Raw genomic sequence first — 26,670 nt, forward strand, 5'->3', positions numbered from 1 at the left:
TATTTCCTCTGGGTAAGTGTGACCCATGTAGTCAAGTTTTGCAGCAAGTATCTTCAACTAGTGAGTGAACTCACAGGTCCTTATTTAAGTTTCAAAAATATTTATGTATGTGTTACTCTGTGGGTGTGCATATGTCATAGCACGAGTATAGGAATCAGAGAAAAACTTGCATGAGTAATGTTTGTCTCCCACAGAATAAACTCAGATCACCAAGCTTAGCAGCAACCTCCTTTACCCACAGTGACAATTCTCTGCCATTCCTTTGCATTCCTTAGTGTTAAGAACAAGTATTTATCCCTCAGAATAAACTAACATAACCCATAAAAATGGATGGCAGTGTTTAATTGTCATTTGCAAATAGGTTTTATTATTCAAATTATTGTGGTCTTCTATTCTTGGGTGACAATGTGTATATAATAAGAAAACTAGGGGACTGGAGAGATGGCTCAGTGATTAAGAGCACTGTCTGCTCTTCCAGAGGTCCTGAGTTCAATTCCCAGCAACAACATGATGGCTCACAACCATCTATAATGAGGTCTGATGACCTCTTCGCAGGTGTACATGCAGATAAAACACTCATACATAAATTCCAAAAAAAAAAAAGAAAAGAAAAAGAAAACAAGACAATTTTTAAAGGATGAAATAGTTCTGCTAATCTTCTATAAGCGCCAGAACATGGCTCAGTGGGAAACATGTGCTTGCTGTACAAGGCTTTAGCACATTACTGGGTTCACAGTGATTATTTCCAGTAGGAACGCTTTCATGACTTTCAAGAAGACTATGACATATAGAGGCATTATGACATTGACTTTTCTCATATATTAGGTCTGCAATGTGTTTCAAGATTATACTGATGAGCCAAACTTTTATTGCATCAATTACATCTATAGGATTTCTATCCAGTACGAAATTTTTTGTGATTACAAAGACTAGCGTGATATGCAAAGGCTTTACCACATTGAGTACATTCTTAAGGTTTCACTCCAGTATGAACTCTTTTATGTACTTGAACATAACTTCAACTTGTAAATGTTTTACCACATTGATTACATTCATAGGGTTTCTCTCCAGTGTGAATTATTTCCTGCCTATGAAAAGCCTTTACCACATTGATTACATCCATATGGTTTCTCTCCAGTGTGAAGTCTTTTGTGTATTTGAAGATAACTGTGAGTTAAAAAGGCTTTATTGCATTAATTACATTCATTTGGGTTCTTTCCAGTATGAGCCCTTTTATGTACTTGGAGATAACTATGACTTACAAAGGCTTTACCACACTGATTACATTCATAGGGTTTCTCTCCAGTGTGAACTCTTTTGTGTATTTGAAGATAACTGTGACTTGCAAAGGCTTTTCCACATTGATTACACTCACAAGGTTTCTCTCTAGTGTGAGTTCTTTCATGCATTTTAAGACTGCTACTACATATGAAGGCTTTACCACATTGAGTACATCCATAGGGTTTTTCTCCAGTATGAATTCTTTCATGTATTTGAAGATCACGCTTTAATACAAAGGCTTTACCACACTGCTGACATCCAAAGGGTTTTTCTCCAGTATGAATTTTTTCATGTATTTGAAGATTACTGCGACGTGCAAAGACCTTACCACATTGGTTACACCCATAAGGTTTCTCTCCAGTATGATGTTTTTCATGATTCTGAAGACTACCTCGACTTGCAAAGGCTTCACCACAATGATTACATTCATAGGGTTTCTCTCCAGTATGAACTCTTTTGTGTATTTGAAGATAACTACGACTTGCAAAAGCTTTATCACAATGAGTACATTTATAAAGTTTCTCTCCAGTATGGCTTCTTTCATGTATTTGAAGACTACTGCTATATGCAAAGGCTTTACCACATTGCTTGCATCCGTAGGGTTTCTCTCCAGTATGAATTCTTTCATGTATTTGAATATAACTACGACTTGTAAAAGCCTTACCACACTGATTACATTCATAAGGTTTCTCTCCAGTGTGACTTCTTTCATGCATTTGAAGACTGCTACTACATACAAAGCCTTTACCACATTGAGTACATCCATAGGGTTTCTCACCAGTATGATGTTTTTCATGATTTTGAAGATTAGCATGACTTGTAAAGGCTTTACCACACTGATTACATTCATATGGTTTCTCTCCAGTGTGAGTTCTTTTGTGTATGTGAAGATAATTTCGAAGTGCAAAGGCTTTACCACACTGATTACATTCATACGGTTTCTCAACAGTGTGAGTTCTTTCATGTCTATGAAGAATACTCTGACTTGTAAAGGCTTTGCCACACTGCATACACACAAACAGTTTCTCTCCAGTGTGATGTTTTTGATGATTTCGAAGACTAACATGACTCGCAAAGGCTTTGTTGCACTGGATACACTCATAGGGTTTCTCTCCAGTGTGAGTTTTTTCATGTGCTTCAAGAGCTCTGCTGTATGCAAAGGCTCTGCCACATTCATTACATCTATAGGGTTTCTCTCCAGTGTGAATTATTTCATGTATTTGAAGATTATTGTGAGTAGCAAAGGCTTTACCACATTCACTGCAACAATACGGTTTCTCTCCTGTGTGAGTTCTTCGGTGTATTTGAAGATTACCTTTACTTGCAAAGGCTTTACCACATTCACTGCAGTCATAAGGTTTCTCTCCAGTATGAGTTCTTTGGTGTATTTGAAGATGACTGCGAGTTGAAAATGCTTTACCACATTCATTGCAGTCATAGGGTTTCTCTCCCGTATGAGTTCTTTCATGTACTTGAAGAGAACTTCGACTTGGAAAAGCTTTACTACAGTGGTTACAGTCATAGAGTTTTTTCCTAGTATGACTTCTTTGATGTTGTCGAAGACTATTAAAATTTGCAAAGGTTTTATTGCACTGATTACATTTACAGGATTTCTCTTCAGTATGATCTCTTTCATCAGTTTGAAGAACACTGTTACTTGCAAAGGTACATTGCTTCTTTCCATATCCCTTACGCTCACAAGGCTGGACTCCAGAGTGACAGATATTATACCTATTAAAGGAGAAACAATAAACAAAAGGTTTTTACACTACAGTTACACCTGTGAAAATTTTGTCCCCCTCCATAGACCTGTGCTATAGGGATTAACATTTCTCCATAATATCAACCACCTTGTTTCTCATAAACTGTTCCTCTCACTAAACTTTGGAACGTCACTGTAAGTATATGAGTGACACTACCTTTACTATGGACTATTTGCTTATAAAAGGATATTCACTGGGCCCCTAATCAATGTACATGCTTTTAAGGATACTTAAATGGGATAAAACTAAATAGACTGACAGAATCACGTGCTAAGATGTTGTTTCTTTGTCTTGTTTCTTAGAGGAACCCCTTACAAGCACAGGCCAGCTACCTGAAACTAAAGAACATGGTCTTCTGAGAATTTAGTAATCATCAGTATCCTTAAATCTGTGCTTATTTACACTGCTGCTTTTCTTAAACACTTCAGAGGACATTAAATGTTCTTCAGTGATGCATTTGTATCAGCTTCCACATGAAAATTACCTTTTATATCTTCCAGAACTTTGACAACGTTCTTGAATACTGTGGTGTTCCCATTTGTAGCCTAAAATACAGTACCAGAAAATTTATGATATACTATTGGATACTGTGCAAATTTTAATTTATTATCTCTGGTGAATCTGAGAACCATGTCTGATTACTTACTACATTCTTCCTCTTTGACAATAGAAATTACAGAAAGGCTTGTCCCTTTGTTTAAAAAGTCAAGAAAAACTCAGATTCTTACCTATAGCAGTGAGATTCCTACAGGTTTCCAGCATCACATCCTTGTAGAGACTCTTCTGGGAAGGATCCAGCAAAGCCCACTCTTCCTGAGTGAAGTTCACATGCACATCCTCATAGCTCACTCCAGCCTAAAATACCCCATACATGTACATAATAAAATGGTGAAACTTGATTATATTGTAAACGTACATTACATTGAGAATATATTTCCAGAATTCTGAGTGCTTCATACATTTACTCCATATCACAGAATTTCAAACATCATTTTAGAAGGAAACAGAAAAGGAGGATCAAACCTCTCATTTCTGGGACCATTGAATTCCATATGGCATTGCCAAGAAATGATTATTAACAGATAATACAAAGACACATTCAAACAGATCAACAAAGAATAGATTTCTGGGGAGTAAACAATCTGCTGTTAGTGACAAGCTATGACAGCAGGAGGCTGCGGATACAAGTGAAGCTGGGTGGTAATGCCTCATCTCAGGCCTGTGCCCCACTGGGAATCTCCCTGCCTGGTTTTCCCTAAGACTGTCTTGAGTCCTCAGTTCCACCTGTGATGTCCATTCTCGTGTATGCCCAACCATACCTAAGAACCTGCACTTTTATTTTAATTTTTGAGTTGTTTTGACATAAATAATCGATGGGGGAAAAAAAACATTGTGACATTGTTTCTGTATTGTGGGTCCTGTACTCTTTAAACTATGAGTGAATATTTAATCCAACATTGCATATTTGACAGAGTAGAAAGGGTTTTGTTTCAGTCACAGTTTCCTACAACAGTTCATCATCAAACACAGTGAGAGCAGAAACTCAAGCAGAAGTCAACGTAGAGGCAGAAGATGCTGACGCAGTGAGCATGGAGGGCGCGTCTTCCCAGCGTGTTGCTCATGGCTTGTTCATGGCTGCTTTCTTGTACAACCCAGGACCACCAGCCCAAGGGTAGCACAATCCACATTGTGATGGACAACCCCTCATCAATCAATAACTAAAAAAACACCCCAGGGACACTTTTTATACTTTGTGAATTTCACATCATGGACACAAATCCCACTCATCTGCCCATCCCTTCATTTCTGCCCTTGGTCCTGACAAGTTTTCCCCGAAAGAAAAAAAATCTCTTTATGGAAGCAGTAGCGTGTCAGAGTTTGTCACATAGTATAGTCATTGTTCCACACAATTTACTTGCAAATGTTCCCTGCAGTGAATCACCGGTCAGGCTTGGGTCTGAAGCCTCACCTATACCATCGATACTGTGTCCTCACTGGGTCTCCTCGTAGACACAGTGATGCTACGATATCTTACCTTGTAAGCTAGAAAACCACTGAAGCTTCACAGACTCATAAGCCTTGGCTCCCCCTGTCTCATGTCAAAGGGACTCTACATAAATGCAGTCTAGGTTTCTCCATCTGCCTATTCCTGAAAATGGGATTTTAACTAATCTTGGGGTTTCTCCCTGTCTAAGTTAGTATTTTGCTGCTATGAAGAGACATCATGACGATGGAAACTCTTATAACAGAAAACATTTAAATTATATAACATTTAAACATTTAAATTAAATTATACTAGATTATATTTTAGAGGTTTAATCTGTCATTATCACGGAGGAAAGTATGCCAGTGTAGATGCAGACTTGGTGCTGGAGGAACAGGTGACAGCTCTGTGGAAGCAAGAAAAAGACTAGTTCCATTAACAGTCAGGCTGCAACACAGGTTATATACTGGGCAGAGCCCGAGCATAGAGACCCCCTCAAAGCCCACCCCAGCGTGGCACACTTCCTCCCACAACACCACCTCTACTCCAACACGAGCACATCTCCTAATAGTTCCCCTCTCCATTGAGCAACATGGAAGCACATGAGTCTACGGCAGCAAAGTGTATTCAACTCCCACACTCCATTCCATGGCATCCGTAAGCTTTAACAATGACATAGTGCAAAAGCAGTCAGTCCAACTTCAAAACCTCCCCCAGCCTGTCACACACTCAACAATGTTCAAAAGCTCAAAGTTGAAACTCTTTTCTTTTCTTTTTTTTTTTTTTAAAGATTTATTTATTTTATTTATGAGTACATTGTAGCTGTCTTCAGACACACCAGAAGAGGGCATCGAATCTCATTATGGATGGTTTGTGAGCCACCATGTGGTTGCTGGGATTTGAACTCAGGACCTCTGGAAGAGCAGTCAGTGCTCTTAACCGCTGAGCCATCTCTCCAGCCCCCGAAACTCTTTTCTGACATTCATGCAATTTTTTATCTGCACTCTCTATAACACCAAAATCAAAAATCATGTCACATACTTCCAATATACAATGGCATGGGATATACATTACCATTCCAAAACATGAGGAAGAGCGTATAGTGAGGAAATACTGGAACAAATAAAAACTGAAAAGCAGCTGGGCAAACTCCTTTCAGCTTTGTTTAGTGCAAAGCACTTCTGTCTCCTAGGAGGACTCCACTCCCTGTTAGAAGCTCTCCTCGGCAGGTATTCCATGGCTCTGGCATCTCTAACATTTTGGAGTCTCCAACGGAAACTTCAACTTCACAGGTACATGCAATATCCTCTCTGGGCCTCCATTCAGGGACACACCGTGGTGATTTGAATATGCTTGCCCCAGGAAGTGGCAGTATTTGGAGATGTGGCCATGTTGGGGTAGGTAGGGCCTTATTGGAGGAAGTATGTAACTGTGGGGGTAGGCTTTGAGAGCTCCTTGCTAGCTGACTGAGGGAAGGACATCTTCCCCTGGGTGAGATCCTTCTCTCTCCTCGAGGTTCCTTTCTCGCTGTTGGGCAATCCTAGGCCTAAGTGAAGCGGTCTGCTCATCACCGGAGCTTAGCCTACACTTCATCAGATGACGACCTGATGAGCTGGAATGGCTGTTACCATTTCTAGTTATTAATTTATCCTCAGGATATTGATAACATATCAATATATGGGGTAATATTAATAACATCTCCTCTCACTCATAAAGGAAATGTCTTCGCTGGCACACCCAGGCTCCCTACCAGGACACCTCCCAGTCTTAAAAGCTTCCAAAACTTGACCCCAATACTCACTAGGTAATAACTCTAGTGGCCACTTTACGGTGCTTTAAAACAAACAGACAAAACTTTTACAACTCTCGCCAGTGATCCAAAAATGGAAAGATTCCTATGTACAGGCTTTGCTCCAATGAACTTGCCTCCGCTTTCTGCCCCTCCCGCTCCTTTCTCACTCCCTGCATGACCCTATTTGACAACAGTCACTAGCAGGCTGGGGCTCTTTCAGGAAGGGCGGTGCATACAGTGTGTAGAGCAGAGTTGCCAGGAATCATCTGGGTGCACTAGCTCTCTTGTCCCACCATGCCACACTTGCACTGCTGCTGCTCACGCTACTGTTGCCCCCTCACTTGCCCACTCTCTGCTGCTGCAGGAAAACTACTCAGCCAAGCCGTCACTGCCAGTGTTGGATTCTAAGATCTAAACCCAAGGGATGCGCTCCCACAGAAACACACACGGATGGGGCTCGCTGCAATAACATGAGGTTTAATGATACTAGTGCACTAGGACTCTCTCACATGCAGGCAAGAGAGCCCCGAACAAAAGCTGGGAGCAGTTCTCATACAGAGTTCACAAGGGGAAACCACAAAGTCTGACCTCCAGGTGACTCAGATTATGACAATGAGTGTCTTCCATTTGCCCAGGTTTATTACGTTAAGGGCCCAGCTTCCTGATTCCTGGAATGTGTCTACATGCTCTGGGCCCTCCTCACCTGCAGGTGGGTTCCCTCCCCTGTGGTCTGAGGAATGTTAACCAGCCTCTCCCTTCTTCCTCTAAATGTTAATCCAGCAAGTGTCCTCAGACTAAGGAATGTGCTCCTCTCAGAATGTACCCTGGGGTAGTGAATTCTAAGTTCAAACCAAGACCTGAATTCTAAGTTCAAACTGAGACCCAAAAGTCCTACATTCCCCCCTTTTTCTTGTGGGTGATTCCAATCCTGGAATCGCAAGCTGTCATTTAACTCTGGGTGAATGCACCCTAAGCCCCACCCTCTAAGGCTGCATCTGGGACACTGTTTAGATTCAAAAGTCTCTTATCTCCGACATTTGGGTAATCTCCACCCCTGTCCTCTAGGGTGGGGATATCTCAGGAGTTAAGGCCTGCTGTTCTTTGGCCTTGTAGAACATCAGGTGATCTTGAGCTTGAGGGGGTTGCTCTGGTGTCCAGCTGCTCTCCAGTTGGCATCAGGTGCAGGTGCTGGTCTGAGTTATATGAAGTCAGGCAGTTATTCCATCTAATTTAATGGAGGTCAGGAAGGTCAGCAGCATCAGGAACAGCATCTTATTAACCTGAAAAGTCATTTCTGGAGGGGAGGGTGGTGAGTCAAGAGCCGGAGTCAAGGGAGTGGGGGTCCCATACAAGAGGGGTGTTCCAGGCTCAGAACAGGGACAGGACAAGGGACATCACTCAGCCAGCGCCAGTTTCCGAGGGCAATTTAGTTAAGGTCTCTTTTTAGGGTTCTGTTTATTTTCTCTATCTGTCCTGAGCTCTGGGGACAGTACGAACAATGCAGCTTCCAATTAGTCCCCAATATCTCTGCCAATCCCTGACTTACCTTAGAAACAAAAGCAAGACTGTTATCTGATTTAATTACCTCGGACACTCGAAACCTCAGAAGATTTCTTCTAATATTTTCTTGGTTACCACAGTAACTGTTTTTTGCTTGGTGGGGAAAGCCCCAACCCATCTAGAGATAGTATCTACAAATATTTTCCTACCCTAACTTCTGCAAAATCTGCCTCTCAATATACTCTAGGCTGTTCTCCCCTAGGTGTTTTTCCTGTTTACTCTAAGCCTCATAAGCCTTTTCTGGCTGGCATACCTTACACTGTTCTATTATCTCTCTGGCCCCAAACCTGAGGTCTATTATACAGTTTAGCTCTCTTGACTGTTTGGATGTGCTTATATCTCAAGAGTCTAGTTGTACATTTAGCCTAGTAAGTCTTTTGTTTGTTTTCTGGGGAGTATAGTTCTCCATTCTTGTGTGCACCATTGCCTCTTTTTCTCTACATAATAGTTGCAGGATGGCTAGCAATCTGAGTCCTTTCTTCTTCTGTGTGTTTTAAGTGAGGCCATCTCTTAATCTAGTCTCAATCCCCAGTGGGTGTCTCTTGTAGGCCTGTAACCGGGATAGGCTCCTGCATAGCTATTTCTTGAGCCAGTTGATTTGTCTAGTTATTGTTTCAAACCACTGAGTCTCTTCCCTTCTGTTGTCTTGAACAACAAATAGTACTTACAGTTTTTGGCTTTATCAGGGCATCTAAGAGATTTAAGATTTTTTTCAATGCAAGCAGTCCTCTCTCTTGGTATATAGCCCTGTGGACATGGGCTGTGGCAAAGGCATACCTGTTGTCTGTGTAGATGTTAATTTTCTTGCTTTCTGCACCGAGGAGCCCAAGGGGTGGGGAGTAGAAGTTCAGCCCAGATGACATTTGTGCCGTCCACCACAGCGGTACCAGCTTGTCTCTGACCAGCATGGAGAAAACTGCTCCCGTCTGTAAAGCAGGTTGTCCCGGCTCCTGGCAGGGGTCAGTAGGAGAAGTCTTCTTTCTACCCATGGGTTTTCCTTTTGGGGCAGTTAGTTGCAGCCCATCGGGCAGGAAGTGTATCTGGGCCCCTATCCTGGGGAGTAAGTCTCAACCCAACAGAGAGTAGGGACAGTCTGGGATGAAAATAAATGAATGGGATACCCAGCCCATCTCTTGGTCCACCATTTTTCTGGTAGTTCATGAATACAGTTTGGTATCAGTGGCTCCTTGGAACCAAGATCTTTTTTTGGAAACGGGGCCTTTGGCTTGGAGGAGGACTAAGTGTGTTAAGTCCCTGTGTCCACCAAGAAATGGTCAAAGCCCATCTACCCCAATCACTGTCTTCACTCAGAGCTAATACCTTCACCATTTGGGCTGTTTTCCCCAAGGCCTGGGATTTCCTAACCCTGGCTTCCATTTGTTAGGGCACTCTCAGGCTCAGCAGCTGGCTCCTTTACTTGCAATGTGCACATTGGTCCTTTTCAAGGAGTTTTCTATCTCCCTTTGATTGGAGTCTCCCTTCTCTGCTTTCCCTTAACTACTATAGCCAAGCTTCTCTGTAAATTCTATACCTGTCACCTTTCTTTTTCTCATCTCTCTTTTATCTTTTTCTTTTCTCTTTCTCTGTTCTTTCTTTCTTTATGTCTACCTGTTATGGTAGACTTTTTCAGCAACCTACACTAAATCTTTTAACGACTTATCTTGCAGTCCCTCTAGCCTCTGAAGCTTTTTCCTGGTATCTAACAGCCTTGTCTACACTGACAGAATATCTCTATGAGCTATTCTAGAAAGGCTGTGGGCAACTCATCTGATCCTTGCTTAACCTCACATGCCTTGGTCAAAATTAGTGGGGCCTCATGTGGCCCCTTTGTGACCTGCCATCTCTTGCTCTTCGGTCCTGGAGAGCACTCCAGATGGCCAGAACCTACAAGGGTCTTGGGGAAGAAAGGCTTTTATTGGGGGGAGGGTGTTCCTCTACTAGATTTATCTAGGTAACTATATTGGGGACTTGGTCTGGGTGCCCAAGGGATCCTGGCCTAAAGACTCTTCTCTCTACTGCTTTGATCACCTGTACGAAGGTCCCTATGGGTGCTAACCTAAGTGGAGAGTAACTAACTTACCCTTTTTTACTATAAATTAGCATCTGTACCAAAACGGAGGCCTATTCTTTTGGCTCTGTGACTCAGGACAGCCTGTAACTTTTTACGGCAGATGACCTGCCTGCAAGCAGCTTCGTCGTTTTAGAGTTTCCAAGCTGGAATCCTGTGACTTGTCTCACCACTAGTTACTCGTACTTTTTTTCGTTTTTTTTTTTTTTAAATAAAAAATATATAACTGTAACTCTCAGGTGAATAATCTTGCCGGGGCTGTTCTGTCCAGCAGCCATGGCTCAGGGAAGTTGCCCCTCTCCTCCACCAGGTTCTTAATCACCTGGGCCCTGCCTATCTTTTCATGGATGCCCCAGCCATGGAGAGCAAGGGAGTGGACCAGGAGCTGCAGCCACTGTGCTGTGGCTTTTCCTCTCTTCCGCTGTCTGGGTTCTCATATCAGAAGGGGCCTGAGGCCAAAGTCTCCACAAGCAGCAGGTGGGAAGCCACTGGGCTGCTATAGCAGTGACCCTGGTGTCCCCAGCCCAGCCACTCACGTCAGCTGCCCTGCTGCTGCCTCCACCGACAGGAGAGGGACAGAACTTCCTTCTCTTGGCAGCCAGGCTGCACAGCTGGGCGGTTCAAAGGCACCGCACTAAGGGAGCTGCGAGCTGTCGCCCACTGAGTGTGCACTGGCCGAGGACGCCCTCCAAGCAGTGCCACCTGGAGAACACCCTACATGCAGTAGGCAGCTGCCCAAACTGCAGTGCCCACTCTCCAAAGGACCTGCCTCTCTGCTCTGCAGCAGCTCTCTGCACCGGCTCCATCTCTCCTCTGCCGGAGGCCACGTTACCTCTTTTTAACCTCTTTCTAGTAGTTAATTAGGATGTTTAGCACAGTAGATTCAGTCCAAAATAACGTTAGCCAAAGTCCAATAACACATAGAACGACAAACAACACATAGATAGTTCGCCAAGAAAACAGAAAAAAACAACACAGACAGCTCACTCCTGTCACAGGCGGCACATAAACCAGGTGATACACACAGTTCTCGCCCCTGTCACAGGTGCAGGAACCAGGTTACATAATCAAAATAGAAAAACTGGTGGTGGAAGAATCCAATAACCAGATGACTTGGCCAGCCTACGCTAGACCAACTCTAACAAGATTCCAAAAGGAGCAAGGTCCTCCTGACACCCTCCAACACCACAAGCAACAATACAAACAAAATCAGACATGGAGGACTACGACATGAGACTGCCACAAGAGAGCAACAGACACAGCCCCAGTTAAATGCAGTCTTTGTCCAAACTGTTCACTCACGGAAGAAAGGAATGCACACAACTTACTCAGGGTGATCAGAGGTTAAATACCTTTTGCAGGACAGGATGCCCAGGAAGGAAGCTCATTGGCTCAAGGCATTCGGAAGACAGGCATGCAGGTCTCTAAGTTCAAGGTCAATCCACAGAGCAAGCTCCAGCACAACCAGGCTCAGGCAGTGAGACAACAGGCACACTGTGTCTGGTGGACAGGAACCCACCTTAGTGGTGATTAATAAGAGACCAGCATCACTGAGGTAAAATCTTCTGGGAAGTGTTCTCTGAGAGCACAAAGAAGCCATGTTCCAGAGATCCCAAGGTTGTACCTTGTGCTGCAGCTGTACTTGGTAATGTGTAAGAGTCACCCAGGTGGTACTGGTTTTGAAAGCATGAAGGGGTCATGAAGAACACTGAGGCTCGGCACTGAGAGAGGCCATGGAAGGCCATTGGTGAAGGTGCAGCCTCAGTTGCAGTGGACAGCTCAGGACTGAAGGAATCAGGCAAAGAAGTTGAGGGTTGGCATTATAAAAAGGGCCTATGAGAGGCTACTGGGGAAGCCTAGTTGCAGAGGAACTAGGTGGACCTGGGTGTATTGGAGATGCCAGTACCACGGGATGATCACCAAGAACACCAGCAGCAGTGGAGTGGAGTCAACCAGAGCCTAGAGTGCTACAGAGGGCAAAGCTGGAGAAGTGACCCAAGACCTTTGGGGGAGCCCAGAAGATGATGTGTGGATCTCAAATATTGGAACAAGAAGCTGTAATGTTGATGCCTTGGAATCCCCAAGATGTTCGAGATGCCAGAGCTATGGGATATCTATCTGCTAAGGAAAGCTACCAGCAGGGAGTAGAATCAGACAGAGAATTGTGCTGCAGTCAATAAAAATGAATGGAGCTGAAGATCGGAAAAGCACTTTGATAACAGACATGGAGATGTAGTTTGGAGTTTGCCCAGGAGGTTTTTGATCTTGTTTGTTCCAGAATTTACTCACTATGACATTTTGGAATGGTATTGTATACCTGCAATGTTTAAGGTATGTGATCTGCCTTTTGATTTTGACTTTATAGGGAATGACAGTTAAGTGACTGGATCTCAGAAAAGACTTTGAAGTTTGCACTTTTAACATTATTGAGACTGCTATAGACTATGGGGACTTTTAAAGACTAAATGTACTTTACATCATACTATGTTTAGGTAAGGCCTCCATAAACTCAAATGTTTAAACAAGCCTATGGGGCCATGCAGTAAAATGTAGTGGTTTGAATATGTTGGGCCCAGAGAGTGGCACTATTTAAAGGTGTGACCTTCTTGTCGTAGGTGTGGCCTTGTTGGAGGAAGTGGGCTTTGTGAGCTCCCTTCTAGCTGCTTGAGGAATGCCAACATTCTCCTGATTGCTTTCAAACTGAAACTTTGAACCTGTAAGCCAGCCCCAATTAAGTGTTGTCCTTTATAAGAGTTTCCTTGGTTATGATGTCTCTTCACAGCAATAGAAACCCTAACTAAGACACACCCATATTACATATCTGGCCTCAGGACTTTCCTTAGTCAGGAAGGGAGATTCAGTAACCACATCTATTTGTGGTTTTAAAGCCAAAGCCATGTGGCCAAAGTGGCCAAGTTCTGCTGGTTGCTGAGGCTGGAACATGGCCACCTTGTGTTTAATTACATCTTTACCAGTTTTCTGCTTTCCATGATTTCCTTCACTGCTCAAGCTTGGATGACTTGGAATTTGCTCTGGAATCTAGGCTGTCCTTGAACTCAAAGAGATGCATGCCTTGTCTCCTGATTGCTTCAATTAAATGTACTTAACACGAAGCCTAGACCTAAGCTTTTCTTTACCTAGACCATGCTCTGTAGACCAGGCTGGCCTGGTATTCAGAGATATCCTTCCCTCTGTCTCCAGAGTATTCAGATTAAAGCCCTGTACCAGCAGACCGAGACCTCAATTTTTACTTTCGTAGATGATTATAAGCATAGCAACTATACTTCAAGATCTGTATAAAAGGCTTGTTTTGATCTGGACCAAAAGAATGTGTCATCACATCTCAAAAACCGGATCAACGATCAAAACTCTGTATCTTTCAGACTAAAGTTATGATCAAAACATGTTATCTTCTTGCCTTGAGATCTGGATCACTTGACTGCCCTCCATTTGTGGACTGTAGTTCATTCCAGATACAGTCAAGTTGAGAAAGGAGAATAGCCATCAAAACCCATCACACTAGATCTTCAATCTATTTATCTGCTGGAACACAGGATTTAGCTCCATTCCACTTCCTGGTGCCCCTTTGATCTTTGAGCCATACATCTTGTATTTCCCCTGCTCATCTTGCTCCTTTGCAAAATGATTCCTTAATGAGAGTGAACCACAAGGACAGAGTCTATACTCGGCTGTCATGACATTTCCTTTGCCAATGCAATTGCTCTAACTCTCTTCACCTTGTCCTCAGGAAGATGCTTCAGACAAGGGCAAAGAGCAGCCACAATATTTAGCAAAATACCACAAAAACAATGTCCATGCAACATACTGAAATTCTTCTCCTTTGAACCTCTTGAGCCAGAACTCAGAGCTCAAATCACCCTCAGCCCACTGTCTTCCATGCTTTTAATAGTACAGACCATTAAGCCCCACTTCAAGCATTCCACTGCTATGGTTACAACCAGACTGTGGGGTCTTCAAAGACCATCAACTACCACCAGAGGGTCAACTCCCAGTTTGTATGCAGAAGCAAAGAGTCTTTATTCATGCTCAAGCATGGATCTCTCCAACCTCTCCAATGAAATGGATGGGTATGGAAGGTGCTGACTTGGCATCACCTTTGCCTTTAAGCAGGGTGAGGAGTTTTTCAACTTGCCTATTACATGATTAGTTGACATTTTAAAAATCATACTTTGCACAAAAATTTAGCTAGCATTATAAACTACACACACACAAATACACACACACACAAGGTTAGCTTCAGTCATTTGGCCAGGACATGAAAATGGGCACTTCCCATTATCAAGGGTGGAGTGGCTGTTGCTTGTGGGTGTCTTGGTTCCTGGAAAAAGTTGTGCTTTTTCCAGTTACTAAGTTCAAACTAAGGACATACTATACCTAAGTTGGCGTTTGAACACAAATTGGAATTCGTTAGGATGGATCCTTCACTTTCTTAATCCAAAGTCTCCAAATCCACATTCTTCCAAAAGCACAGTCAGGCCTATCAGCAATACCCCAGTCCATGGTATTAACTACTGTTTTATTGCTGTGAAGAGACACCATGAGCAAGGCAAATCTTATAAAGGCCAACATTTTATTGGAGCTGATAATGGTTTCCGAGGTTCTGTCCATTATAATCATGGCAGAAAGCAAAGCAGTGTACAGGTAGACTTGCGACTGGAGGCACAGCTGAGAAATCTTATACTTGATTTTAAGGGAACAAAGAAGAGACTCTGAAGTAGAAAAAAAAAAAAAAGCCAGGAGGAGACATTCACTCTACACTGGGCAGAGCTGGGCACAGGAGACCATAAAGCCTGCCTCCATGGCGACACACTTCCTCCTAAAATGGTGCCTGCTCGGTGTTTTATGTCTCAATGACATCAGCAGAGTGACAGAAGCCAACCGCGCTTGTACTTACCCATGAGTGAGTTGCCCAAAGGTATTTTCCCTAAATTGTACACACAACAATTTGGTTTTCCTTCACTCATAAGGTATGAACTAATGCATGCTGGGTATGTAATACAGAAAATGTCTCTCACCAGCCACATAAGAACCTTCTTTGTAATGAAGACCCCTGACATAAATATAAACTGTAGGCTTCTGCATTCCACATATGCTGTCAACTTGATAGATAAATGCTGTTTTCTGACTGTGGGAATTTTAATAAGAATGGTACCCACAATCTCACACATTTGAATGTTTGATCATTAGTAGTGCTGCTTAAATAGCAGCTAGGACCTTGTCTTAGACCTCCAGGATGCCAGGACTAGTGTATTAAAGCCCACTCCCACAGTGACACACCGACTCTAACAGGGTAACACCTTTTAATAGTGCCTCTCCCTGGGCCGAGCATATACAAACCATCACAGTCACTCCCTGTCCCTTATAGGCTTGTTCAAACGTGAGTCTGTGGAGGTCATACCTAAACATGTAATAATGCAAAATACATTTAGTCCAACTTCAAAAGCCCCCATAGTCTATAGCAGTCTCAACAAAGTTAAAGTCCTCCAAAGTTCAAAGTCTTTTCTGAGATTCACTTAACTGCAATCCCCAAATCAAGACAGGAAGCCAGCTGGACAAACCCCAAACTCTGCATCTCCATGTCTGCTGTCAAAGCGGTCTTCAGATCTCCAACGCCTTTTTGATTTTTGTTGACTGCAACAGACTTCTTTCTCCAGGGCTGGTTCCACTCCCTGTTAGCAGCTTTCTCAGCAGGTATTGAAAGGCTCTGACATCTTTAACATTCCAGTGTCTGGGATCTACACATCATCTTCTGGGCTCCTCCAAAGGGCTGGCATCACTTCTCCAGCTCTGCCCTCTGTAGCACTCTAAGCTTAGGTTGATCCACTCCACTGTCACTGCTGTTCTTGATGATCCCATGGTACTGGCATCACCATACATTGGGGTCTTCCGCTGCAACCAGGCTTCACCGAGAGCCTTTCATAGGCCCTCTTCATGGTGCCAAGCCTCAGCTCCTTTGCATGACCCCTTCAGTCCTGGGCCATCAACTGCAGGTGAGTCTGCGCCTTCACCAATGGCCTTCCATGGCCTCTCACAGTGCCAAGCCTCAGCTGCCCTTTGTGACCCCTTCATGCCTTCAAAACCAACACTACCTGGGTGCCTCTCACACATTACCAAGCACAGCTGCAGCACAAGGTACAACCTTGGCTATCTCTGGAACACAGCATCTTTGTGCTCTCAGAAAACAACTTTCCAGAAGATTTCACCTCAGTGATGCTGGTCTCTTCTTAATCACTGCTAATTTCTTAGCTCCAGCTGACCAGCACCAATTATCCTAGTAGTTGCTTTCTCCTCTTGACTATAAACCCAGAGAAACATGCCCAAAGCTGCCAAGTTCTGCTGATTGCAGGAGCTGAAACATGGACCCCTTGTTCTATTACATTATCACTAGCTTCCTCTTTTCCAACTCCTTCACTGTCTAAGCTTGGATGTCCGGATCTTGCTCTGTAGACTCACCTTGAACTCAGAGATTTGCATGCCTGTCTTCAGGAATTAAAGGTATGTACCACCATGCCTGGATTTAAGATTTTCTTCACCCTAGAACTTGCTCTGTCCCAGGCTGGCCTTGAACTCAGAGATCTGCTTGGCTTTTTCTCCTGGGTTAAAAGGTGTGTACCACCATGCCTGGACCTAAATTTAGCTGGGTAGGATCGTGTCCCAAAGTCCCTCTCCCTTAATTTGTAATCTTCTTGAACACAGGATTCGGCTCCATTTTACCTCCTTGTGCCCCTTTGTACTCTAACCATATATTTTATATTTTTCTTTTCTCTGCTTGCTATGCTTGTTTAGAATGCTCTTCAAGAGACTTAACCAGAGAACAAAGTCTATGATGGGCGACTCTGAGACTTCCTTTGTTAATGTAATTAATCAAGGGCAAAAAGTAGCCACTTTCTTTACCAAAATACCACAAAACAGTCTCTAGAACACATACTAAATTCTTCTCCACTGAACCCCTTGGGCCAGGTCTGCACAATTCAAATCAATCTCAGCAACAAAGTCTTTCATATTCTTACTAGGATGGCCCATTAAGCCCCAGTTATAGCATTCCATTGCTTCCCAAATCTAAAGTCCCAAAATCCACATTCATCCAGACAAAAGCATGGTCAGGCCTATCATAGCAATACCCCAGTTGCTGGTAACAACTTCTGTCTTAGGGTTTTACTGCTGTGAACAGACACCATGACCTTAATTGGGGCTGGTTTACAGGTTCAGAGGTTCAGTCCATCATCACCAAGGAAGGAACATGGCAGCATCCAGGCAGGCATGGTACTGGATGAGCTGAGACTTCTACATCTTCATCTGAAGGCTGCTAACAGAATACTGACCTCTAGGAAGCTAGAACTAGTGTATTAAACCCAATTCCCACAGTGACACACCTACAACAAGGCCACACCTACTCATAGTGCCACTCCCTGGGCACACACACATGTAAAATTTTGAAAATCTGTCACATTTAAGACAGAAGAGATGGCTGAGCAGATAAGAACAGTTACTGCTCTTGCAGAATACCTGGGTTTGATTTCCAGCACTACCATGATGGCACAACAGTATCCCTAGATACTACTGTAGGGTAGTAACCCTCTGTCAGAGGCAGGGTTAGTGAAGACTGACACTGTCATTGGCTAAGTTTCATGAGGTCCCATATTTCACTTCTTGATCTTAGAACCTGGGCCACTGGTGATCTGTTCATGAAACTGTCTCCTGGAACAGTGACTTAGGGTGAAACTCCTGCTTCACAGGATGGTTCCGGTTTAGCTACTGCTTTGTCTCCATTAGGATGCTAAGCCCGAGCACACGCTCTGGATGCTGGCCTCTTCTTCACTGGGCTTTCACTCTTACTGCATTACTCCTTTTAGTGTTCCTCCTTCCTAAAGCAAGTAAATCCACTTATTCCAGAGATCGGAACTCTGAAAAAACTTTTGTATCTTTGAACTCTAGTAAGAATGAAAATGCTAATGGTTCAAGTGACACTTCTGCCTTTTAGTCAAGAAAGCAACCGGTTTCTTTTCTTTGAGGCCATTTTATCCTAACCTGCTTACAAAATTACTACTTATGGTTTTTATCCCACACCTCTCAAGAGGTAACCTTACTAGGATTAGGAAAACAGCCCATCCGACTTTCTTAGCTGTATTTGGGGAGTTAGGTGGCAATATTGAGGTACCCCATCAGAGATTCTCTCCAAAAGATCCCAACTGTAAGATGTAAAGAGGAAAGCCAGTCTTGAAAGGATTAAAATGTCCAAACTTCATTAGTTTCTCTTCCTAGGTTCACAAGGGCCCCTTCCATTAGATTCCTGGCTTTCCTATCACCTCTAAGGTTACTCTCTAGAAAAATGACTCTACAATCACCTTTCACCCACTTTGAAAGCTCTTGTATTAGCTAAAAGTTGCCACGATGCCCCATCCATGTGGCTTCCAAATGGGGAGAAAAGAAATATTTACTCACTATTGCATGTTCGTGTTAAACAATACTGGCTGGTCTCCCTTGACTGTAGGAAGATGCTAAGATAAGCCGAAGTCTGGCTTATGTCTGGACAACATCCTTTTCTCAAGAGAAAAATATTACCGAGATACATTTGACAAAGAAACCTCTCCTGTAGACTTACACTTACTGTGTGTGGAGTGAGATCCCTCGGGGTGTTACTAATTCTTGTGGTCTTTGCTTGAGCCTTCCTTCTAAGTGTTAAAGATCATGCAGGTGGCTTTTGGCTCAGTAGGTTTTTAAAACCTACTTTTAATAAGGGTTTCAAATGCTTCCACCCCCCTGCTTTTAGTTCATTGTCCAAAGGTAGGGCCAAAGGCATAGGGACCTGTTCAAAAGTAGTTCTTTGGGGCAATTTTACTCTCCATTGTCAGGATACCAGCAGTCTAGTTTGGGAGTGTCGGGATACCAAACTCGAATCAGCAGCCCTGGCATGACAGCAGAAACCAACAGGTCCCCACCGAGCTGACACTAGGTAATCAACTAGGGAAACTAGGAACGGCCAGGATATCAGAAGATTTTGCCATGCCTCTCAGTGAAGCGAAGATCAGTGAAGATTTAAGACCAACAAAGTAATGCAAAGCAGGCTATGTATGCGCCCCATCACTGTCCCATGAGTCTTATTTATACTCTCTCCAAACATGTCCTTCCAGGGGTCTAGCCTCATCAAAACACTACATCAGTCTGTAGCACATGACATGAGCAGAAACTTCCACTTTCAGGTGGCCAAAAGTAACTTTTTCTGTACTGTCAAGGCCACTTGTAGAACTAATCCTAAGGTGTCGACTGAGCTTGAGAGGACACTAAGGATCCTCTAGCCTTCCCACCAGCTGTTCATCAATGCAAGGATGAATCAAAGGCCTTGACTGATCAATGTGGCATCCTGTAGAACACACACTGAGCGTCCTGTAGAATATGCACTGAGTGTCCTGCAGAACACGCACTGAGGGTCCTCACTGTAGACAGACAGTGGTTTGAATCGTCCTGCAGAACACGCACTGAGCGTCCTCACTGTAGACGGACAGTGGTCTGAATTCATGAGTAGTGTCACCTTGGATCCATGAACAAGACAAGAGACTCTCTGCTTGTTTCCACATTGTTTCCAATGCCCCCAGACTGCCGGAGCCTCGCTAACCTGAGAGGGCAAAGGGGATCACAGTCTCTGTGTGAACCCCTCTGAGCACAATACAATGCCTCCAACTGTGGTTACTCAACTTCCAGAAGACCACTTTTCCACCAATCTGGCACATTTAACTACTTACATTCAACAGCCAAGCATTTTTTTTTAGGTTTTATTTATTTTTACTTTATGTGCATTGTGGGGTTTTTTTTTTTTCTTTTTTTTTTTTTTTCCAAGACAGAGTTTCTCTGTGTAGCCCTGGCTGTCCTGTAGACCAGGCTGGCCTCGAACTCAGAGATCTGCCTGCCTCTCAAGCATTTCTAAATACACTTAGATTCTGGCCCGCCTGTTAAGCAGAGGCTCTCTGGCCACTTTAATGCACTGTACGTCATAACAAGCTCTAGTCCTCTATGTTCCTTAAATGACGGACTCAGATCAAATCTATAACTGGGAAAAGCTTTCTAGTCTTATTTTTTCTGAAGACATCCAGCCATCTTCACTCATCTCAGTCCTTTAGTACCACTGAACAGCCAGATGATCCTAGCGTTTTCTTTTACTGCCAAAAAGCATAAGAACATCATATGATACAATTAACTGATGTTCACCTGGATACCTGGATTCTCCCCCTTTTCACTAGGGGCCATGAAGAAGAGAGAGTGTTCACGTTCTCCACGTGGTGACTCTGAAATACCCGGGACCTAACTGAATTTTCTTTGTATTTCACTCTCTTTGATTTTAGCCTGTCTGTGCTCAAACTTCATGTAGCCAAACTTCTTGAATGTATATATTGAACCTGACATGCCAAAGAGATTGGGAAACTTTTAATAGCTATGAGTTAGGGAGGATCTTAGCTCCCTTGAGCAAAAACTGAGCTAATAAAACTGACGAGAAGAATCTAAGCCAAGTGGAACAGAGATCTAAAAGGAAAAGGGCAAAAGACACGAACGGAAACAGCGAGAAAGAGGGACAGAGAGACAGAAAGAGAAAGGACAAAAGGAAAAAATATTACCTCCAAACAGGGTAGAGACAGCTCTGCTGTGTTACAGGCGTTCTTACTGTAACCTTCTCTACCCTGTCTAGGAAAAGATTTAACAGCTGGAGGACTCTAGACTCAGGGTTAAGTATGTAAGTATCTTCTCTCTGAGTGCACAGTATTATTCTTTGTCTCCCTCTACACCTCATTGCCACAGAGAACAAGAAAAACCTACCTGTGATGTACTATCTGGGATAGAATAAAGAGATCAACAGACCATGAGAATAAACTAAGAAAAAAACAGAGTTAAAATAGAGTAAATGTTGACACATAAGAACCGGAAACCCACTGAGTCTGCCTTACTAACACACATGACTGGACCCCATGGCATCCACATGCGAATATATAAATAACACGGACTTTAGGCCTGCAGAGAATTAACTGAAGACATTTTCTGTAAGCTTAGATTGTTTTTTTCAAATCCTACCTTTAATATGCTTTAACCTCCTTCGGCCCACCACCCACCAGAGGTGGTGGGAAAGAGAAGTTATCAGAATACAGGGAAACAATTTAGAAATTGTTCTTTGGAGCAAACCCCATCTGCGTTGTTAAGAAATCAGTAGCTCAGTTCACAGGACTCAGCACCAGCAGCTGTATCCGCTGGCAAAAGATTCACGAATATACCAGCCATCCAGCTCAGTACTGTCTGGATAGCAAACACAAACCAGCAGTGGTGGCAGGACCTAGGAGAAACAGCCAGGCCTCCACCGAATCGTACAAGTCAGCACGAGTGACCCGGGCCAGCTGGGACACCAGGAGAAGTTCTCTGCTGTGCCTCTCTCGAAGAAGTGAAGATCAGGGAAGATGAAGGCTCACAGGCACGAAGTGTTGAAAAGCTAGCTCAGCCAGCCCGCTCCGCCTCCCCCTCACTGTGCATTGAGTCCTACTTATACATGTGAGTCTGTATCAGCTGACATCACTCTTCAATCAGCCAGAGTCCAAGGGAGTGTCAAGAAGCAGCGTCGACCTCATGAGAAGTTCTTTGACAAGTTTCTCTCTATGACGTCACCACAACAAGAGCTCAGCAACGCACTGTAAGGTGAACCAATCCATGCAAGTCGTTTAACCAAGAATCCTTCATGCGTTCTTCCACATGCTTGGTTTAGCAAAACATGCTTTCACCTGTGTCTGCTTCAGCGAAACATCCTCTCACCTGTGACTGCTTCATGAAAACACTCCTACATGTGTCTACCTCACAACACCATCTGACACAACTGACTTTCCAAAGAAACCATAAATCTCCATTTCAGTTTTCTATACCTGAATATCAAGTGCCTGCTGAAGAACTTCTAGAGGCCCCTAGAGAAATCAGAGTCTGCAAGTCACCACATCCGCCTTCCCTGGAGAGAATGAAAGAGGCTGAGGCAGGGTCACTGCATGGTGATGTCGGCAACACGGATGTTTTCACACAAGGCTTCTGTGGAGGTGTGCCCAGGGCAACGAAGTGTAGAGGAAATTAAATTCAGAAAACACATGCTTTATGGTAGATGTGGCCTGTTAGCCTACTGGCAACTCCACTACCTACTATCAGAAACCTGGCAACGGCTACATCATCATACGCCACCATCCATCATCTGCGGCTGCCACCATCCATCATCTGCTGTGTTCAGTATGACAGAAGGACCTGCCTGCCACCCGAGCGACTGCGCATGCCCTCTCCTCCCTCTCTCTCTCTCTCCTCCCTCTCTCTCTCTCCCTCTCTCCCTCTCTCCCTCTCCCCCCCCCCTCTCTCTCTGCCCTGATGGCACTACTCCCATCTATCGCCCTGTCAACATGTCTACTTCCCCGCTTCCGTCCCTTCCCCAGGACCTCACCCGCCCTCCTCCCTCAGTAAACCTCTTTTATATCAGATGTACGGAGTAATCTCTCAGGGGCACACCTTGACTTAACCTGCCAAAAGTACCCACACACACACACACACACACACACTATGTTTTAAAACACCTGGATTACAGGGTCACCCCTGCACTCAGCAGGTACTTCTTCATCTATTCACAAGGTCAGCAGCATACACAGATCACTAAACAACGTAAGTGGATGCTCCGCCTGCCACACCGCTGAGGAGGTGCTCAGGCTGCCCACGTCAAATTTAAAGCACCGGATTGATATTTACCTGGCATCAGCGATTTTAAAAAGACTCACCCTGAATGCTCACACATCTCTCAGCTGAACATTGGGAGCTAACACTAACATGTCCCCAGCCTTCAGTGGTAGCTCTGGCTCTTCATGCCAGCACTGGGAGGTAGAGTCAGGATGTCAAAAGTTTAAGTATACAGAGTGAGATGGAAGAGTACACAAAGGCTACACAAAGAAAACCAGACTGGAAGGAAAAAATAGTTTAAACTAGTTTGTTCTATGACACCAAATACCAACTATTAGGGTCCCGAAAGACAAGGGAGCCAGGGAGAGGAGCTGGGATGAGGAGACAGAAATCGAAAGCTTGGCATCAGTGTCTTGCATAACCCAATGGCTCAAGTTAAACAAGTTTATTAAGATGGACAGCTCTGATACATTATTCATATATGGAGAATGAGGTAGTCCGCATGTGTTGGTTTGAATATGCTTGGCCCAGGAGTGGCACAATTAGGAGGTGTGGCCTTGCTGGAGTAAGTGTGGCCTTGATGGAAGAACTGTGTCCCAGTGAGGGTGGCCTTTAATACCTGCCTCTTAGCTGTCTAGAAGAGACAGTCCCTTCCTGGTTACTTTCAGATCAGGATGTAGAATTCTCAGCCTCTCCAGCACCATTGTACATGTTGTCTCCTGCCACACTGACAACGGGCTGGAGGCCAGCCCTGGTTAAAGGTTTTGTTTATAAGAGTTTCCTTGGTCATGCTGTCTTTTCACAGCAACGAAAACCCTAAGACACAGCAGAAGGGTAATCTAGCAATGTTGCCTAGCAAAACACAGCCTACGTCAGAGTGAGCACACACTAGACGTGAGGCTGGTACCCACAATGATCCCTTGAATCCTTCAAGATGCTACTAGACCAGAAGTTCCCCAGTCAGGCCCTGGGCAGGACACAAAAGATGTGCTCTCATCAGGGCATCTGAGAGAGCCTTAGATAGCCCTGGATCCCAGAAGACTCATCTTCGACCTAAACAAAAACAGATATGAAAATCAAAACAAAAGGGCCAATGCATGGAAACATAGGCTTAGATACCAAGACGTAGAGACGTGGATGAAATCCATATCATAGAGGAGAAGAAAGGATTAACAATACCAAACGTGTATTTTTAAAAGCATATTTTGAAATACTTTGAATAACTGAAATACTTTTTGAAAAAAGGAAGACTCAAATTCCTAATTTTCCACATGAACTTCAAGCTGAGACTGGTGGTACAGTCATGGAATCTCATCACATGGAAGGCTGAGGCACGAGTGTCACAAACTTAAGACCTGGTATGACTATAGACTATCATGACAAAATATTTGGGGACCGTAATCTGGCCCTTCCTCAAAATAAATTACTCTTTAAATCTCAGTGGACAGTTGCTGACAGGAATGGGGGCAGCTCAGAACTAAGTACCCAGTATTCTCTACCCAAAAGTGAAAACAGAGGTACTACCATCGCAGATCAAAAGGGAGTGCTGTGAGAGGAACCAGCTACTTGGCTGAGTGAATGAAGGCACTTGCAACCCAGCCTGAGGGCCTGAGTCTACACCAGAAAAGAATCCACTCCTGCAACCTGACCTCTGACCTTCACACATGAGCTGTGCCATGTGTCTTCACACAAATCTGATTGACACAAATTCAGAATTTTTAAATAGAAACAGAAAAAAAAAGATGGGAAATAAACAAGTACCAAAGCAATGACAAAAATATCTAGCTGAACAGCTGGATGCATTACTACAACCACTGACAAAAATAGAAGCCCTTCACCACACTGCCAGGGCGACAGTGCCAGGGCGACAGTGCCAGGGCGACAGTGGGAAGCAAAGCACTAGCAGTTACATCAGCTTATTAAGTATCTCTGCACAGCTTCCTTAGGGTGAGACAGAAAAACGGGAGAGGTTTTGTGGAAATACTTATCTCCTGGGCACCTAATTTTGGATTAAACACCTAATTCTACTCTGAGTTGCCAAAGGAAAAAAATCAAAGAAAGACAAAAAGCAAAGAAATTCTTAATAAGTAATAATAGCCATGAGTACAGAATCTGTCCGTCACACCCTTAGCTGAACGCACGGTCTGACTCTGCGGTGTGGACTTTCCCTCAGGCTTGCTCTAGCAGTGTTTACACAGCACAGAATGAAGACTGAGTGTACTCCATGGGCATCAGCTCCTTACCTGTAGCAGGGACGGCAAGACTACCTCTATATAAGCGCAGCTGCAAAAGCATGTCCTGGAGGAGGACCTAATTGAAGACTGTCTGAGAGACCAAGGATTGCCGATATAGACAATCACAGGCAATCGGGAACTGCTGTTTAGAAGAGATGCTTTCTTGGGACCAATGGGGCGTGGGTGGAGAGTACTATAGGAGCGTGCTCCTGAACCTCCTTTTCTGGGGGCTCGTTTTTACCTGTTGCTGCAAGGACTGTGCCCTCAGTTCGGCCTCATCTGCTCTTCTCCTCACGGTGCTGCTGCTGTGCCCCTTTCAGCTGCTTCTTCAGTGAGGTTTGCGTTGAGTCCTGAGAAGGTGAGCACGAGTATCTCATCTTCTGTCTTCTCTGTCTTTTCTGTCTGTTTGTCCCAATGACCTTTGTACTCTTACTTTTGGTCTCGGTTCGAGAGTAAGCATGCAGCCTCCATCTTTTCATTTTTCTTTGCTTTGGGGTAAGCATACTGAAGTGAGTGTGGGGCGGCCATCTTTCCTTCCTTCTTTGTCTGGGTGAGTGTCCTGCAGTGAGCCATCTTTCCTGTTTTCTCTGTCTTTGTCTGCTCATTTTCACTTTTGGTCTAGTTCATCCCAGGACCTGACATAGAGGCTGGTCTCCCAGACAGTGGTACCAGGGATCGGCTCCCGAATGCCTTTTCTATCCTGAGTAAACCGTACAGGCATTAGGCCTCTGAACTACGACTGAGGGAGCACACTGACGAGCACACTGTGACTTCTGTTGCCTCTTCTGTCATATTTGTCGTATCTGTGCATCGTCTGTCTCCTTTGTGCTCGTTGTCATGAGTTCCCTCCCCTCCACCATCAAGGAACCCCATATTAGAGCTCTGGAAACCCTTCTGGTTACTCGTGGTCTCAAGGTATGCCTCATGACCTGGACCAATTTTGGGAGGAGGCTACTATACTGGGCCCCTGGATATCCCTGGAGAACATGTGGGACCCTGACCTCCGGATGCATGTTCTCTTCCTTGCCTGAAAGCACAAGGTACAGTCCGGGATACCTCCATTGTTCTTTGTCCCCAACCTCCTTGCAGTCATCACCAGTCTTAAGAATTCTTCCCCAGAGGAAGTGGTGGCTGTCCATAACAAACACTGCCAGGATCAGGCTAACGCTCACCTCTCCATGACTGACCCCGCCCACTGTCTCCTAACACTCACCTCTCCATGACTGACCCCGCCCACTGTCTCCTAACACTCACCTCTCCATGACTGACCCCGCCCACTGTCTCCTAACACTCAC

General features: G+C 44.1%; 1 protein-coding gene across 2 annotated transcripts in view; it reads right to left on the reverse strand.

The window, feature by feature from the left end:
- Positions 1–848: 848 nt before the first annotated feature.
- Positions 849–26,670, reverse strand: part of LOC114633391 (zinc finger protein 431-like) — a 33,164-nt gene continuing 7,342 nt past the window's right edge. The window contains exons 2-4 of one of the 2 annotated variants that reach the window (XM_028781975.1): positions 3,773–3,899; positions 3,529–3,589; positions 849–3,012 (exon numbers count right to left, since the gene is read on the reverse strand). In XM_028781975.1, the coding sequence (XP_028637808.1) occupies positions 1,194–3,012; positions 3,529–3,589; positions 3,773–3,899 (2,007 nt within the window). In that variant the 3' untranslated portion in view covers positions 849–1,193. Of the gene's footprint in view, positions 3,013–3,528; positions 3,590–3,772; positions 3,900–7,542; positions 8,115–9,157; positions 9,331–26,670 lie in introns of those variants that run through there. The other variant, XR_003713199.1, reaches the window with a different exon arrangement.

Source organism: Grammomys surdaster, unplaced genomic scaffold (assembly GCF_004785775.1).
Source record: "Grammomys surdaster isolate TR1022 unplaced genomic scaffold, NIH_TR_1.0 607, whole genome shotgun sequence".
Taxonomy (NCBI): domain Eukaryota; kingdom Metazoa; phylum Chordata; class Mammalia; order Rodentia; family Muridae; genus Grammomys; species Grammomys surdaster.